The sequence below is a fragment of the Pituophis catenifer genome, unplaced genomic scaffold (assembly GCF_029215685.1).
Source record: "Pituophis catenifer annectens isolate HBS135680 unplaced genomic scaffold, rPitCat1.0.hap2 SCAF_2, whole genome shotgun sequence".
NCBI classification, from domain to species: Eukaryota; Metazoa; Chordata; class Lepidosauria; order Squamata; family Colubridae; genus Pituophis; species Pituophis catenifer.
In genome coordinates, this window is record NW_027256882.1 from 112,202,547 (window position 1) to 112,220,799 (window position 18,253).

At 40.2% G+C, this 18,253-nt stretch overlaps 1 protein-coding gene across 1 annotated transcript; it reads left to right on the forward strand.

Moving 5' to 3' along the window:
- The first annotated feature begins 1,786 nt into the window (after nt 1-1,786).
- On the forward strand, nt 1,787-17,365 carry GRPEL2 (GrpE like 2, mitochondrial). Its single transcript, XM_070933972.1, has 4 exons — nt 1,787-1,947; nt 10,227-10,383; nt 15,443-15,524; nt 16,170-17,365. The coding sequence occupies exons 1-4, from the start codon at nt 1,862-1,864 to the stop codon at nt 16,535-16,537; spliced, it is 693 nt and encodes a 230-aa protein (XP_070790073.1). The 5' UTR covers nt 1,787-1,861; the 3' UTR covers nt 16,538-17,365.
- The last annotated feature ends 888 nt before the right edge of the window (nt 17,366-18,253 follow it).

Sequence of the window (18,253 nt, forward strand, 5' to 3'; positions counted from 1 at the left end):
TCTGATCTCTGTACAGAGCAGTATGTATTCTTCAGTTTTTCTTCAAACTTTTAGGGCAATGTTGGGTTGCAAAACCATACACTGCATCAGTCTTCCCCAATTTTGTATTTTCCAGATCTATTTGCTCTGCTCTTTTAATTTGCCATAAGCCTTCTCGCTGGTCATGCTGGGAGATGCTTATGGGAGTAAGTCTAACATCTTTGAAGGCATCAGGTTTGAGAACACAAAACCAAAGCTACAGTTCCATCACAGATCCATCACTTAAAGCAGGGCTGTCAAACTTGCATCATGTGCTGGCCACGCTCACGCCTAGATTAGCAGGGGGGAAAGTCCCGATACGTCATGTGACACCGTTGTGATGATGCAAGTTTGACACCCCTGACTTAAAGCAAACTATGTTTGGTGTCATGGGGAAAGTGCTGGCCTAGAAACCAGGAGATTGTGAGTTCTAGTCCTGCTTTACGCATGAAAGCCAGCAGAGTGACTTTGGGCCAGTTACTCTCTCTCAGCCTAACTCGCCCCATAGGGTTATTGTGGAGAAAATAGGAAGGAGTATTAAGTATGATTGCTGCCTTGACTTAACTTATAACATAATAAAGCAGGATAAAAATCCAATAATCAATCAATCTCCACAGAGAAATAATGAACATATGTTAATTATTTCCTTTTGGTTTTGGGACACAGAACAGCTGAAAACATTTACACAATTATCTTGACTCAATTATGCCATGTAATACTTGCTTTTCAAATCCACTTTCTACAATGAAGTTCCTTAGGGTCTAAAATTGGAGAAAGGAAAATTGATATTTTTAAAATGGCCCAAACTTACTACAGAACTATTATTATTTCTAGATTCACAGATAATAGTATTATCTGAGATTAAGATTAAGTAAATTTACATATGGTCACCCAGTGAGTTCTGAAATCACAAAGAACTGAAGTTGGCTCTAATGGATCAACCATTACAATACAGTAGTTCTAGCGTAGGTTAAAGCTAAGCTTATTCTATCTGGGATGCAATACCTCCAAACGGCAACAGAGACACAGAAAAACCCGATTGCCATCCAAAGATCCTCGAAATTTTTGCACTTCAGAAGTCATGAAGTCATACTAGTCGTAAGTCACGGAGGACAGAGCTGAGAAAAAAACAGACGCAACAGCGGAACTTGCTGAAACCCAGGTAGTTGATTCAGCTCCGTGAGTCTTATGACGAGGAGTCATAATCGCTTCCTCCTAGCTAGAAAGTGTGCCCACAATGATATTTCTTCGACTAACATATAATTGACATATAATTCTTGGAGTAAGAAACAATTTTAGGATGTTTGAAAAACGAAGGGAGCCGAAAGGGTTCGCAGAATAAGAAGAGTCCAGCGTGCCTACCGTCCCTGTCCTAATGTTTTCTTTTATTCGTATCCTTTTCATGTATTTATAATTACGTTTACACTTGTATCTGTCATAAAATACATGCTTGACGAAATAAAATAATAAAATTAAAAATAAATTCACAATTAGCTACAACGATGGCGGAACCAGGGAAGTATTACAACCGATCCAGCTGGAAGACGCCCGTGCAATATTATTCTTATTTGGCTGGAAGATAAAACATAGCCAGTACGATTTCTGCCTGCTAACCTCCTCCTTCAGCCTAATAAATTCCCTCCGTCCCACGAAGTTCCCGCCCTTAAGGGCAGAGCATTCTAATGTAGCGCGAGGCCTGGCGGGAGTCGCAGTCCGGGCTTTAATCAACGGCGCAGTGGCCGCCGGTTGTTGTAGTCGGTCGCGTGTTCTTCTTTTCTCCAGTGGGCGTCTGGGAAGCCGCGGGTCCGTTTCGCTCAGTCTTGGCGGAGGCGACGGTGACGGTATGGCAGCGGGCAGGTCTGTGCGAGCGGCCCGGAATTGCTTGAGCCCTTTGCTCCATTTGAATTACCCTCGGTTCCACTCCAACAGGTACGGGCCACTCATTCTTTTTATTCATCGTCCCTTGGCTTTCGGGCTGGTTATCCTCCGACGCCGCGGGCTCTGGGGTCGCTTTTTCTTGCGGCTTATCTCAAATGTGCGGTCCCTTTTTGAGGTTGGACGGAGCGTCGTCGTGCAGCTCTATTTGCTTGGTCCCTATTTGCAGAGAAGGTCTTCCAAAGCGAGGCTCCTGGGGGTGGGGGGGGGGGGGCCGGGAGGGATGTTTCGATTTAAAATCGTTTCCCCTTGGATGCCCCTTGCGGCTCTCGGAGAAACACGAGGCGATGCGGGAGCCGCCTACCGTTCCTCCTGCTGCCTCCCAGATTCCCTCGCTGTGGTTGCCTCGCCCGTGCTCGGGAATGGGCAACTAAGAGGATGGTGTGGGGGGGGGGAAGGGGGGCCGTCCTGGCTCCCGGGTGCATCTTTTGCCAAGCGGCCCCTTCCCGAGAATTTGGGCTTATATATATATACACAAAAGATGCACCCGGGAGCCAGGACGGCCCCCCTTCCCCCCCCCCCCACACCATCCTCTTAGTGCAAGTAGCTGCTGGACGTGGCATGATTTGGGCGGCGCTGAAATGCTGCTGGAGCCCCTAAAACGGCCTTTCTTGAGATGGATGCGAAGATGAAAGAGAAAGGCCGTGTCCCGTCCCTCTTTCCAATCGGGTGAAAGAGCCATTTTTGCTCAGGGTTGGGTGGGGAGGAAGCGTGGGGGCGACATTGGTATCGCATGACTCCCTGCGCTATAAGAGCCAGAAGTGACCATATCTGACATCACTCTCCAACCCCGCCTGGTCTTTTCACCTTTCTTTCTCTTAACTTTTCTCTCCCCACAGGCTTGTTTCTACCTGCACACTTTTAAATGAGCTAATATTTTAAACACACACACCCCAATTTTCACATTTACCTCCTTCACACGGATATTTTATCTCAGAGGCAGCCTTGAAAGCAGGAGAAATCCCTACAGAAGAGATTGGGGGGGGGGGGGGAGATTTTCAATGAGAAGACCAGGCTGGAGTTTCTCTGCCACATGTCTTCATTTCTGTACAGTAATAGAGTTGTACAGCTGCTTCCAAGTTTTCTGAGCAACTTGCAAACCAAACACAATATTAAAATATAATACATGGGTTGAAACCTGTTATATTAAGGTATAGCTTGTAAAAGACTAAGCTTTTATCTTTGTTGATACAAAGGTAACATTGATCTCCAAATGAGTGATGTTTGCAGGCAAATGCCTCTGAATATGCTGATTAGGGTAGCCATTATGATGCCCTTCATAGAACCATCTAACCCCTTTTATTGCTATTCCAGGCAGTATCTCTTTAATTGTATACTTGAAAATTAAAATTGATCAAGAAATATTTAAAATTACACTTGATTTCATAAGTACTAACATTAGAATAACTTGGACAAAATGTCAATGAAGACGCAATCATCCAGGCCAAAGGCTGAATCATGGCAACTGGACCTCTCTGCCTAACTAATTTTGCTTTGACTAACGAAGTTGCTTGGATGAGCAACAAAACAGATTAACAAAGTTTGGTCTAGTTGCCATGATTTAATCTTTAGATAAAAATGGACAAAACTTTCAGGGGGTGGGGTTACAATGTCAGGATTCAGACTGAAAATAGATCTCTGTGAAACACTTTTGAAACCCACAATGAAAACCTTTAAAATACTGCTGATCAACATGATTTTTAAAAATAGTTGGGCTTAATACTTTGGAATAGTTGTTTAGTTGTTCAGGTAGGTTCAGACACTATATGTTTTCCAGCAACTCCACTGTTCTGCAATACTATTGGTAAGCAAGCTATGCATATTAATGTAGAGCATAATTTATAAATGAGGAAACAACTTTTAGGGGCTTTTGTTGAGTGCTGAGTTATAGTGCCATCCAATTATCTACAACAATATTATATTGGCATGAAATTTGCTGATCCTTTTCCTGCCTCTATTCCCTGTTTCACCCGAGTTCCCTCCAAACATAAAACTTAGCAGATTTTAAACATTTTGATATCTTTAAATGACGTCAAAATTAGATGAGCATGCTTCTATGGATGAATAAGCCTGTCTAGCTCATGGGCCAAGATAAAAGCAAGATCATGGAGCCATGGCAGCAAAAAAAAAAATGTAGGGACATGTTTGTGTCATTGTTAATTACAAGTGGGGAAAATCCCATGTATTGTATACACACAGAGTATTTGTATATGTGCCTTCTCTGCTATGATTCCTGCCTTATAGAATATTCTTCCTTCTACCACAAAATTAGATTAGGTCCATTCCCTTTTGACATTCCAGAAGTCCCTTAAGAACAGGTTATGTCACTCGGCCTGGAGCTTCCAGGACCTGGAGATATATTTAGGTAGCTCCATTGCTAAGAGACAGTTGTTATCCTCTCTTTGAGTAGTGTTTTTTATTTGTTTTTATGATACTTTTTAATATGGATTTTATATTTTTATATTTCTTGTTTTTATATGTGCTGTTGTCCGATTGTTGTATGCTGCCCACAGTTGTGGTTTGTGAAATAGGTGGCTACACATATTTGAGAAACAAAAACTTCACAAATATACTGTCCTGTGTGTAATGGGCCCACAGATGAATAAACCAAAGTAGCAAAAAAGCAAACTTCTTATCCTCTATGTAAGTAAATTATTTCACAGCAAATTCTAAAGTTAAACATTGAACTTCCCTTTTGAACTTAGTACAGGATTGGCAAACACCCAGCATGTGATAGACTTATGTCAACTGTACAAACATCTATGTTACAAAAGGCATATGCATTCCCTAGTTAGATAGATTTCAACACCATTCTGAACGCGTGTTGTTCCACTTCAACTTTACTGTGAGGATGTTCACCGGGGTGGGTTCCAAATCCCATCGCTACCGGTTTGCTCGTGCGTGCGGCGCTTCTGCGCATGCGTGTCTAGGCGGGTGGGCGGAGCCTCCCGCCACCGCCACTACCGGTTCGCCCTATATGATGTGAACCGGTAGCAACCCACCACTGATGTTCATCCCAGGGTATCAAGCATACTATCTCTTGGAGATGACTATTGATCAAATTAAAAAGTTTTCTTTCACTTACTCATCTCTACTGTATGTCTGATGGCAGAATGCCTAAAGCAGGCCTTCTAGAACCAAAGAAGATTCTTGGATAGGCTCATACAGAAGGAATCGACTGTTGAGATTTTAAACTTGGATTTTTAAAATCCAGATCAAAAATTCACATCCTTTATTGAACCCTAAATTAAATGGGTTGCTAATACTTAGAAGCATCCAGAAAGAACTAACAGCTGTACTGAATCAATTGAAGCTTTTGTATTGTTTTCAGAGATAGCCTCACACAAGAGCACAGTACTGTACAGGAATCTGTTCTAGAATTGGAAGTGCTATAATAATTAAAAACCGTAAGAGTGCTCATTGTGATTTAGTGTTTTGGAATATCTGACTTGTTACTCTGACAAAATAATTCCTCAGACTCTGTTGAAAAAAGGGATCCTACTCCAGCTGTTGTCATTGAGGCAAGTCCCTTACTTTTCTTCCTTCTTTTCTTGTAACTATGGTTCACACCCAAGGCCATAGATAAGTAGTGCAATTTGAATATTTCACAATTTAGACAGGTTTTTCTAGGTGCTGAAGCATATGACAAGGTAAAGACAAAGGACAACTCTCTTATATATTAAGTATTTTTAGGATCTGGCCCTAAAGGCCAAAGAAGGTTGATAACTTGAAATAGCAGGAAGTGTTATAAATTAAGCGGGTATGTGTTGTGCTACTGAATTTACTGAGCTTGGTAAAAGAGAGTGCATGTCTAGACAGTGATTTGCTTTAAGTAAGTTTTTGGCAAAGGCTTATTCAAACTCACTGTCACGCAATAAACAGCATGTGCAGTTATGTTCAGATATAAACAACCAGCGAGAAAATGTAAGCATTTAAAGGGCAGCTTGTTTTAGAGAAGAGATTTATGAGCTGTTCTGAATGTTTGTGAACTTATTTTAAGCTTGTGTCCTCTGAGTGGCTGCCTCACTAATCTAAGCCTCATTCAGGTGTTTGCCTGAACCTGTGGAGAAGAAATGTGGCTGCGCATGACCTGTCCTTCTCCAGCCTTTCTGCCTTCAAGTGAGACAGCTGAAGGGGGCCTTTGTGCTAAGAACGGAGATAATTCAAAGGATTGGGCATCCTAGTTACCTGCTATTAATTTGGCAGGTAAGACTTCAAAATATGGTTGATTTAATCACTGTCAATTTACAAAAATTCTAATTGCAGATTAAGATTTACCTTCTGGAAAAAGCAGAAAAGAATTAAAAGGCAAAATATTCCCTGGTGGTCTAGGTACTAACCAAGCTCAACCCTGCTTAAATTCCCAAGTCCAGATATAATCAACTTGATGGTTCCCTTCTGATATTCAAATATTGCAATTTATTATATGGCACGAGACCCACCCTCTACCAAGCAGAGGCATGTCCAACCTTTTGACTTGCCCGGGCCTCATTGAGTGAAGAGGAATTGTCTTGGAATGTATATAACTATATATAATGTTAACGTTTATGATCTTGTGGGGTTGCATTACTAGCTGTCCAGGGCCACATGCAGCCCATGGGCTGCAGAGTGGACACCTCTATACTAAACTATAACCTTTTTTTTTAGCAACTTATATCACTTTTGTTTTTGTATCTCAAAAGAAAATTCCTCTTCTGTCCATGGGTACTTCATGCACAAGTGGTCCTCATTTAGCAATTATAATTGGGATTGGCAACTTGGTTGTTAAGCGAAGCAAGTGAAATTGCAACTGTGCTTATGATCTTACTTCAGCTTTCCTTTCCAAAAGTCATAAATGCAAGAATTGGTCACAAAGTTAATTTGTCATCACCACTGTAACTATAGTGGCTGTATGAGGCAGGCATTAAAGAAGAACTACCTATGAGGTGGTGGCTGCCAATAGCCCATTTGCCATTAAATGAGTATATAACTGTGTACTTGATAAAGGTTGTCTGTAAGTGATTCTTAGAGAAAGTTTTGGCATTTCCTTTGAGTGCTTGCGGGTGTGTTTTTTTTTAAAAAAACTAACTTTACTATGCATTGCATGGTGTCATACAATTGACCTCTTGACAGTAAAGACATATTGAATGGAGTGCTGATGTAGAAGGCAGGGGTAGCAACAGAGAAGGTGCCCACACAATGACATTTAAATGAAGAAACCTGAAGCACATCCACTCTACCAGAATGTACCCCAGCAGGCACAAATAATTGGAGATAGACTTTCAGTCAACCAGGCCCTATTTCTTGAAGGTTAGTGGTCACCAACCAGTGGTCCACGAGAAAATTTTGGTGGTCCGTGGCACACCCGGGTGGAGGTGCTGCTCCAGGATGAGCAATGGCCAGTCCTGTGACTAGAGCTCTGGAATATGGGACTGGCCAGGCAGCTGATGGTGGGGGCTGTAAATCTCCACTGTAGAGGGAGGTTTGTGCAACTTGCAACTTTCTAGTGCAGTCCTCGCTGACCAGAATGAAATAATGGTGAAAGGGTGGGTGGCGGTGCAGACGGGCCAAAGCAATGGGTGGCGGGAACCCCGGGCTGTTTCTTCCCCCTGCTGTAGCTTCCTGTTGGCTGAACACACCAGTGGCTGTCCCCGCCCCTCGCCCTCCCTTCCCAGTCACTCCTTGCCTGGCAAGGGAAGGGCGAGGGATGGAAATTCACTCCATATTCCAGAGCCGGAGCAAAACTTCATCTCTTGCTGGATCTCGCAGGTTTCTTCCAACCCTTGTTGGTGCTCCTCGCACCTTGGTCTCTCGGAGAGGTGCTTGACTTCCTCTCAGCCCCAAGACACTGGCTGGCCCATGAGATGAGACAGAGAAAGAGAGAGAGAGAGAGAGAGAGAGAGAGAGAGAGAGAGAGATGAGACAGAAAGGAGGAAGAAAGATCAGACAGAGAAAGAGACAGTGAGAGAAAGAGAGAAATGAGACAGAATGAAATAGAAAGAGACAGAATGAGAGAATGAGAGAGAATCAGAATGAAACAGAGAGAAAGACAGAGACAGAGAATGAAAGAGAGAAAGAGACAGAATGAGAAAGAGACAGAGAATGAGAGAGAGAAAGAGACAGAGAGAATGAGAGAGAGAGACAGAATAAAAGAGACAGAATGAAAGAGAATGGAAGAGAGAAAGAGAGAATCAGAGAGAGAATGAGAGAGACAGAGACTGAAAGAGAGAAAGAGAATGAAAGAAAGAGAGATGAGGGAATCAGAGAGAATGAGAGAGAGTGAGTGGGAGAGAAAGAGGGAGAGAGAGAGAGAATGAGAGAAAAAGTGGGAGAGAGAAAGAGAGAAGGGGGGAAAGAGAGAGAGAGAGAGAGAGAGAGAGAGGAGGGAAGTACCTGAAGTGACCCCATCCCGTCACTGGGAATCCAGGCGCTTCAGCAAGTGGCGCACTGGATTCGTATTAGTGGTCTGCGGGATTTAAAATTATGAACTTAGTGGTCCCTGAGGTCCAAAAGGTTGGGGACCCCTGTTATAGGTAATAGCCAGCACCTTAAATTGCACATGGAAGCAAGCTGGCAACCAATGCAACTTTACGCATTGCTGCTCATAGCTGCATTTGGAACTTGTAGCTCCTGGATGGTCTTCATGGGTAGCCCAATGTGGAGTGCATTGCAATAAACCAGTTGTGAGGTGACCAGGATATAAATGAAAGGCCTCTCAAGTTGAGGAAAAATTTATTTAATAGTAAATTGTTATCAGTAGCTGGCAGTATAATTATGTGTATATGTACTGAGGAGAAGGGGTTGTGGAATCTAACCTTTACCTAATGCTTTTTTGTTTGTTTGTTTGTTTGTTTGTTTGTTTGTTTTTGAGAAGTTGTTTTTCCCTTTGCAAACTGGCTAGAGAGGAGATAACATTAACAAAATCCTAAAAGCTAAGGATTTTGTTGGCTGGAAGTCTGAACTATATTACATTCTTATTTATTAATGTAAATTAATAAATTCATAAACTTGCTTGTTGCCACCCTTATTGCCCAAATTATTAGCATAGCCTGTCAGTTGGCTTTAATAAAAATCAGTTGCCCCACTCAATTATTAGCTGAATTGCTTAAAATTAAATGTGAGTTTAGGCAATATCTAAGCATCTAAAAGATCATTGGGAAACAAATTAGAATTCCAAATAACATTAGCACATTTAATTAAATGCCTTTGTGACTATTTACCATACCGATTCCCATGTTGCTGCAGCCGAGAATTAAATGTGGATTCAGAGCCTTTTCATAATTGTGTGCTTCTACACAAAGAAACAGCGGCAAAACTGAGTTTTCCTTATTGAAAGCAAAGTAATTTTGTTCACTCAGGTTTTGTATATTGAGTTCTATCTTCTCAGAAAATTTGAACGCCTACATTTGCTGCAGCCATTTCTCAGCTGAGTGAAGTCACCTCTGCTAAATAAAGTACATACAGTTGACTGTTGCATTACATAGGATGTTGATAGAATCCCTTGTAGAACAAGACATTCATATTTCTAAAATTCTAATAAGCACAGAAAATAGATACCTGCTCTATGTTTCCATTTTGTTGATCATATACACAATGTTAGCTCACAGTGTAATTTTAAACATTTCCCTGTGTTATAAATGACAAAGGGTGTAGGACTCTCCTTCCTTGTTAGGCAGTTTTTCTTACGTTTTGTGCCTATGTCTTGAAGATGCTAGACAGGGGGAAAAAAACCTATCATAGTAGGTAATGTCCTATGCCCATGATAATCACCCAATCTGTAAATCAGTAACATCTGAATCAAGTTTCCAAACTAAGTAAAAACTTCCTAGCTATTCATTTTTCAGTCTTAATTCTATGAATAAGTCCTTTTTTCATTTTGCAAAAAAGTGAACAAAAATAAGAGCTGCGGTGGCCCAGTGGTTAGAGTGCAGTACTTGTAGGCTTCTTCTGCTGATCACCGGCTGCCAACAGTTTGGCAGATCGAATGTCACCAGGCTCAAGGTTGACTCAGCCTTCCGTCCTTCCGAGGTGGGTAAAATGAGGACCCAAATTGTTGGGGGCAATAGGCTGACTCTAAACCGCTTAGAGAGGGCTGGAAAGCACTGTGAAGCGGTATATAAGTCTGAGTGCTATTGCTATCCTTAACTTGTAGTACAATGCTACAGCTAAATTTCTTGATAGAAACCAAAAGCTTTCTAGTTAATAAGTGAATCTTTATTTTTAAAATAAATTTGAAATCGAAAGGCTTTTTGAAAATGTATACTTCACTACATTTTTGGTCTTTGTTGTTTTAGAGGTTTGCTCTTCGCCTTCAGTACTGCTGCACAACAAAAGAGCACAGGGGATGATTGTGGCCCAGAAGATCCTCAGAATGAACCTAGACAGATCCTGAGGGGAGAAAATTTAGAGCACAAGACTATCAAGCTAGAAGAACAACTCCGTGTCTTAACAGTGAGTAACTTTTTTTAGTTTTGACATCCAGAATAAGGGATCCACACATCTAAATTTCTGTGCATTTTCTTAAAAGACTCAGCCCTATAACTTAAAAGTATTTTTAAAAAAATCTATGGGACCATATAGAGTATTTGTCATTGACTAAAGCTTAATAGTGCTGCATCTATCAAATTGCAACTGAAACTGAAGATGATTTACAAATACATTGTTCCAAATAAAATAGCCAAAGAGCAATTTGGCTACATCTGGCTTCTCATGCCACAGTGTTAATGAATCCACTTGATATCTGTTTTACTCCACCAGGATGCCAGTGGGAGAGATGAAGGATACTAAGAGATCCAAGAAGAGAGAGTAGTTAACAATTTGTATCTTCTGCATATCATCTTGATCAGATGACAGCAGTCTCAAATGTCTGAATTAATGATATTGAAAAAAGAAGGAAAGAGTTTTATTGGCCCTAATGACCATGGAGCAGCCTGGGAATATGGGCAGCAGCATATCTCTTACATCCTTGACCAAGCTTCAGTTATATGAACATTTGATGTTATCATAGATACGCAAGTTTAATATACTGGATACACCAGAAGAACCTAATGATGTGATAAGGTTGACTAGATCAAAAAACAGACTCACCAAATGTTTAGAACTGTACTTTATTGAGATAAGCCATTATAACAGAAACTTGCAAGTTTGAATGGTTTTCCCTCTGATACCAGAGGGAGTTAGGGAGGAGTCAGTTTGAGTCTCTTCCTAAAACGCTCTGGCTCTGAATAGTTTCTTCAAGGTAATCTCTGTGGTTCCCCACCTGATGACAGATATCTCTCAAGATTCTCTATAATTGCAGCGAGATTTATGGCAACAGAACCCGTTGTATTGGCAAGGGTTGATCCTATAGCCCAACAAGGCAGCAGAGAGTACTAACGCACCCTAATGGCATCATGACCGAAAGGACTACACTTTGTATTCCTGCTTTCTTTCATTTTGCTATACAAGATGATGTGCAAAGGAAGTTACCCAAAGCACAGTTGATTCTAGCAAGCTACTGGTCCAGAGTAGCTCCAGCCTTGTGCCTGGAAGCTAAATAAGATCAGTTGCTGAATATGGACCTTCCATATTTGTGGTAAAACCATCTTGGTCACAAGATAACCTGGTCCAAGAATGGTAATACAAAAAACAGAAACTTGTGACATGTGAACATGTCTTGAAGTATTGAGTTTCCTACAGATTGAAGATCAGTTCCCAGATTCCATTATGCACTAGAGATTGTGCTTCTCAACATCAGTCCAAATCCAGCCAAGCCTATCAAACAGGTGGCTCAGACTAAATAGGTTCAGGGCTCTTAAGAATATATCTTTGGAGAAGAAAAATACTAACGCTTTTGTCTCCTACAAAATTTCTCACTCTATATTTGGCATTCAAGTTGGAAAACACACTGCTATGGCATATACAGCCAACAAGAGATAGCCTTCCTTCCTTCATAGTAATTCTGTAAGAGACACAGCTATCCAAGTGGAAGGTATCCAAGGCATTATAAAATAAATAAATTCAACTTATTTGATGCTATCAATTTTTACTGGGAATACTGATGTAATATGTCCTTTTCATGTCAACTGTGTCCCCAGTGAGCAAGAATAGTAGTTGAGTTTTCTCTGATGTATCTCTCTGGTCACTGCAAGATGGAACTGACAATCCCACCCTATGTGGAATAGAAGAGGATCAGGAAACCAAGCAGGGTTGGGATAGAAGCTACCAGTCTTTCACTAACAGTTACATATTATTCTTCCATCTCCATGTGTCTTAATAATTTTGTTATAGTGGAATATACAATAAAGGAAGAATTGAACGATACTCAGCGGAAGTCAATACATGTGACTGAAGGGAAGGAATTTCCTTCATGGGACAAGAAGAAGTCTTAAGTCCAGCTTCTAGCTAGAAGAGGCAGAGTTAACCTTTTCTTGTCTTGGCCATCTTCCAGTGACTTACTCCATGGTAAGTCCAACTACTGTTATTGGGCAGTAAGTGAGGAAGAAGTCTGCAGAGTTTAAAGTTTCCTTTGAGTCTAGCTTGACTCCTGGATGCTTACAGGATACATCCAAGCAAGTTTCTTGGCATGATGAAAAAGTGGTCTCCCATAGCTGCCTTTTAGGATTATTATTTTATTTTAATTATTTTTTGCACTCTCTCTATCCTCATCCTTTTTCTTGCTCATTGCTCATGGTCACAAGTAGAGTTCTCAACTCTGCTTACCTTTCTAGATCATCCATCCATGCTATTTGCTGAAGTTACTAAAATAGCCTTTAAATAACTTTGCTGTCTATTACCTTGGAGAATAATTTCTTCTTGCACACATTTTATCAGTTATAAGAAACAATTTATGTAAGAGCCCTACTTATTTATTTATTTATTTATTTATTTTGTTGCATTTCTATGCTGCCCAACTCCCAAGGGACTCTGGGCGGCTTACAACAGAGAATAAAACAATGCAACAATATCCCATACAAAAGTTAAAAGAAGACATTAAAACGTTAAAACGTTAAAACACGTACACTCCAATTTGTGGCCAGGTCTCACAAGATCACTATAACAAGATCAACGGCCCCAGTCCTGCCAGAAGAGCCAAGTCTTCACCGCTTTCCAGAAGGCCAATAGGGTGGGGGCGGTCCAGACTTCAGGAGGTAATTGGTTCCAGAGAGCCAAGGCAGCCACAGAGAAGGCCCTCCCCCACGGGCCCGCCAGCCGACATTGTTTAGTTGACGGGACCCAGAGGAGACCAACTCTGTGGGATCTTACCGGTCACTGGGAGCTATGTGGTAGAAGGCGGTCTCGAAGATAGCCTGGTCCTGAGGTCCATGTAGGGCTTTAAAGGTAATAACCAACACCTTGAATTGCGCCCAGAGACTGATAGGGAGCCAGTGCAGCTCGCGGAGAATTGGTGTAATGTATTTTCTCATTTTCCCAATTTTGTTATTGCTGCTGTATTGCATAACAGTTGCATATTGATCTATGTTAGTGGTTCTCAGACATTTTGTTCTCAGGACACATTTACATTCTTAAAAATGATTGAGGACCTCAAAAAACCTAGGTTTATGTAGTTTGTATTAATTAATTTTTATTGTATTAAATATTAAAATTCAGAAATTTAATTTATTTGACTTAAAAGGGCCAGTGAAGGGGTCTCTGAAATGGTCCTTTTACCTATTTCTTGTTTATGATTATGGTGGTAGGGCTGTGCCCATTGGATAGATAAAAAATAGGAAGTTTTAACCATCTCTTCCAAACCCCCTTCATTTCTATCCATTGCAGCCCAATTTGACTTTAGTATTGTGGTTGGTGGTTCTTGCTGCCACCTCCTATCTTCCTGGAAGTGCTTCATCTAGGGCCACCTCCACCTCCATCCACAACCTGCAAAAAATATAGTGACCCCACATCTTGTATTATTTTCTGGCAAATTTAAAGGAGAAAAAATGAAATAATTTCTGTATCCCCACTTGCTGCCTCTAAAAGTATTGAGATATGGGGCTCAAATGAACTCTTCCTTCTTCAGTGTGGTTGTGATATCGGCCAGACATGGGTTGCTACAATCGGATCTGCCTAGAGACTGAGTCATAGTTTTTTGGCCACACCCCTTGCTCCTTCCTCTCAGGCCCAGTTTTGACTCAGTCTGCCTGAGAGAAACATCTCTGGGAAGATTCGGCTATTTGAGCCCATGTCTGTTCAGATGCCATTGGAAATCAGTTTTTCGGCTTCAATTTTTTCAAGCTTGTTTTCGAGGACACCAGTCTACTGCTTCTTTTCAGAGTGCACTAGTCTACTTGCTAGGAAACTAGCCTTACAATAGCTCAGAATGCACCGATCTATCAGCTTGCAAACGGGCACCATTTTGTCAGCCACCTCTGAGCAGCTTTGCCACGGCCGTCTCACCCAAGGCTAGCATTTTTCAGGTTTAGGAGATCTTCTAGGTTAGGGGTGTCAAACTTGCATCATCACATGACGTATCGTGACTTTTCCCCTTCACTAAATTGGGCATAGGTGTGGCTAGCGCATGACGCATCTGGCCTGCGGGCCGTGAATTTGACATCCCTGTTCTAAGTGATAAAAATTAAGCCTTGTTATGAAAGAAAAACAGAAAAAAAGAGAAGAAAAAATCTTAGATAGTCAGAAGGAAGCATTCAATGGCAAATTGTCCACAGCCCCTCTCGGAAGGAGGGAGGGAGGGAAGGAAGGAAGGAAGGAAGGAAGGAAGGAAGGAAGGAAGGAAGGAAGGAAGGAAGGAAGGAAGGAAGATCAAATTTCAGATGGCAACTTAGGAGGAACTTGATAGCAAAGGTAATGGTGTTCTCCTATTTAGAGCTAACTGCTACAAGGAGGGTCCAAATTGCAAACAACACAAAATTACTGAACTTGTGCAAAGAAAAAAACACCAGAGAAAATAAATTATATTAAGAAATATACCCAATCAAAATAATTCATCTTATGCAGAATTTCTAGCTGAGCTTGTTGCTTGTTTTCTAAGACAAGCTAATGCTTGAAGCTAAAGTTCCCTTCTTGCTTATCTGGATTTATTTCAGCTTCTTGCAGATTGTAGTCTTTCTTTAAAGATGTTTGCTCTATTTTTAGTTATGATGCTCAGCTATTTCCTACCTACAGTTTTAAAAAGAACTAAAGCCTGGAGAACGAACAGTTGTGAGGGGAAATTTAGAGAAAGAAGGGTTGTGGAGAATATGTTCTTTTGTTATATGCTAAAATAAGCATTTCTCCTCAGGAGGATCCTATTTAATTCAGGGTCATGAATTCCCTATCTGGGAATTAAGCTATCAGTCTTATAAATGCCAGGTGGCATCCCACCTGGAAAAGTGGAAATTGATATCAAGATAATATTTACTAATGTGGCTTCTACATCAGTCTATTTCTTTTCAGTAAATAACAACTCTATTGCCCATGAGTAAGTTATCTCACCAAGCTGCATTAAATATATGCAGTGATATTGAAATCCTCTAATCCTCTGTTACTTGAATTAGAATTCTTTAATCTGATTCTGCTTCTTCTCTGCATGTAGGAACGATACCAAAGAGCCCTAATGGATTCTGAAAATGTCAGACGTAGAACACAAAAATTTGTTGAGGATGCTAAGATTTTTGGTAAGTAAACAGGCCAATGTTGTACCAGAGTTTGTTGCAGTGGTACCTCTATATCTCCATATTTCTTATGACTACACACATTGAAAATGATTTCTAAGAAATGCTTTGGACCTCATATGAATCCAGCATCTCTTCTCTTCATTGAAGGAGTCCAGCAATGTTTTAAGTTCTGCATGAGCCTGAAAAAAGATACCACTAGTTCAGATAATCCATCCTTAAAGTTAAGGTGATTCATTATATTTATTATACAACAATTTACAGTGTCAAGTGATCATTTGGGGGATCAAAAATCAGTAAAAGCCTATGAGACACAATTTTATTACTCCATATTACTAAATAAAATGGAGTATGAAATAATTGGGTTAACTCATTAGTGACCTGAAGATGACAATAGAGTGAAACCTCAAAAGAAGATAGTTGCTATGACTGAACAGTTTTTTACAGGTTAAAAGAAATATATTCTACTGATGCAAACACATGTAATATCTGGATTCCAGAGTTCGATGGAAGCATCAAATCAGTGTAAATACTTTATTCCCTGAGACCCAGGAAATCTTTCTATTGTAGATAATCCAAGATCCCAAAATGTTTTTATCCTCCTGAACTATTGTCATCCTGATTTTTTGCCTATCTTTGTGTCTGCAGGCATCCAGAGTTTCTGTAGAGATTTGGTAGAAGTAGCAGATATCCTGAACACCACATTGGAGATTGTTGTAGAAGAAGATGATGACCCAACTCTGACCCTGAATAAGATATGTGAAGGCCTGACTCTTATAGAAGTTAAACTACAAAGCATCTTTACTAAGCACGGTCTGCAAAAAATGAACCCCATTGGTGGCAGATATGACCCCTATGACCATGAAATTGTGTGTCATGTGCCAGCAGAAAATATGCAACCGGGCACTGTGGCTTTAGTGACTGTGGATGGTTACAAACTTCATGGCCGCACTATCAGACATGCACATGTAGGGGTGGCAGTAGAATCTCAAGAATGTGATGAACCTGCATCTTAGCAATTGGGATCCTATGAACTTATTTCTTTTGTCCACATCATCATTGCTGCTTTATTTATTAAGCCACACCGGTATGATTTGCTAGTCTCTCAGGATTGGCATGATCATTTGGCCTTCCTTTTCAAGCGGTTATTATTCAATGTTAGTTTTTCCTGTTATGTAAAGATATTTTTTCAGTTGTTTCACAAATGTGGTGCCCTCTTTTCTGATCGTTAATTTTAAGCCTGCATTAAAAGGAATGTAGGATTCATTCCAACAATGCAGAGACCTGTTGAAAAGTCAGTCGGTAAAATCCCATTGATTTCAATAGGTCTGTTCAAGGCTGATTAAAACTGGATCCTGTTCTCTGAAAAAAGGCTTTCCTCCAAGATTTACTTTTAATTTGCTTATTAATCACACTATTCCCTTTTTCATTATCTGTGGTATACATTTCATCTGAGCTTTATTTACAACCCAGAGTCATTCCTATTTCAATCTGGGGTTTTTTTTCCATTTATTTTTTAATTCATGTGTTATTTGAGACATTCACCTTAAGCAATACAAGATTTTAATTTTTTTTTTTTCACCTTTAAATATGTGGACAATGGTAGACCTGGGGTTCTTTTACAATCAGCCAAGTACATGTTTTGGAGAAGAGGCATCACTTACCCACTTAAGTCTAAGATTGCCTTCCTTCTGAACCCAATTTCAACTGTTCTTGGGCATTCGTAACCCAAGAATGCATGTGCCAAGTCTTCAAGCTTCAACACTTTTCTTTTTGAATGTTTCTTAGATTTGGTTTTGCATCTCGAAATTTCCCTGAGTGCTTTGGCCAGTAAAAGAACATTCTCTGTCCTAAATTACTTTCTGAAAATGGATGGTTAAATATAATCTTTGTTTTCTTGAAATTTTCAAGAAGCTGCTTTCAAGTAGGATAGGATACCCATCTTATCTTACAAGAATGGCTTGGCTAGTTTAAAATTGTGAAGTATTTTGAAGATGAACATCTCTTTGGGGTACTGAGTAATACAGTGGAGTTTATTATGCGCAGCCAAATAATTTATGAAGTTGTTTTTCTTTTAAATTGATTTTGAATTTGGTCTTCCACATTATGATCTAGCAATCCCACCAAACCCACAAATTCGGCATCAAGATTTTCCACATTTCATAAATTGGCTTAATTCAATAAAAGGTCCTCTAAATGTAGCATTTTAAAGTGGGAAAAATCAATACTTAGTATAAAACATATGCTTTACATGAAGCAGGTCAGTTCATAATATTTCAAGTTGTCGAGTCTCTTGCAACAAGATCCTTGTTGTGAAGGATCTTCCCTTGGGACTATGTATTGAACCGTACAATCTAACAATGACTGGACTAGGTGAACTAGTGAACAGCAATATATGAATGATTTGTGGACTGCTAATAATTCTGCAAATAATCAGCTGCCATTTTCCAGCACAGCCTGACATATTATCACCAGTGGTGGAAAGAATGAATGGTATTGGCCTTTTTGCGGGGGTTTCAACTTTGGGATTATGAATATGCAGATGTTAACAGAGAAAAATATTAATTTAGAAATGATTAGATGTCATCTGTTTTATGTTTAATTTAGTCTTTTTTTTACAAAAAAAAAAAATAAAAGTTACAAAATCACTGAGTAAATTTAATTCAGGATCAAACCTGAGCATGTGAGCTTGGATACAAATAGGACCTGGCTTTATGGAACTATTCAACTCA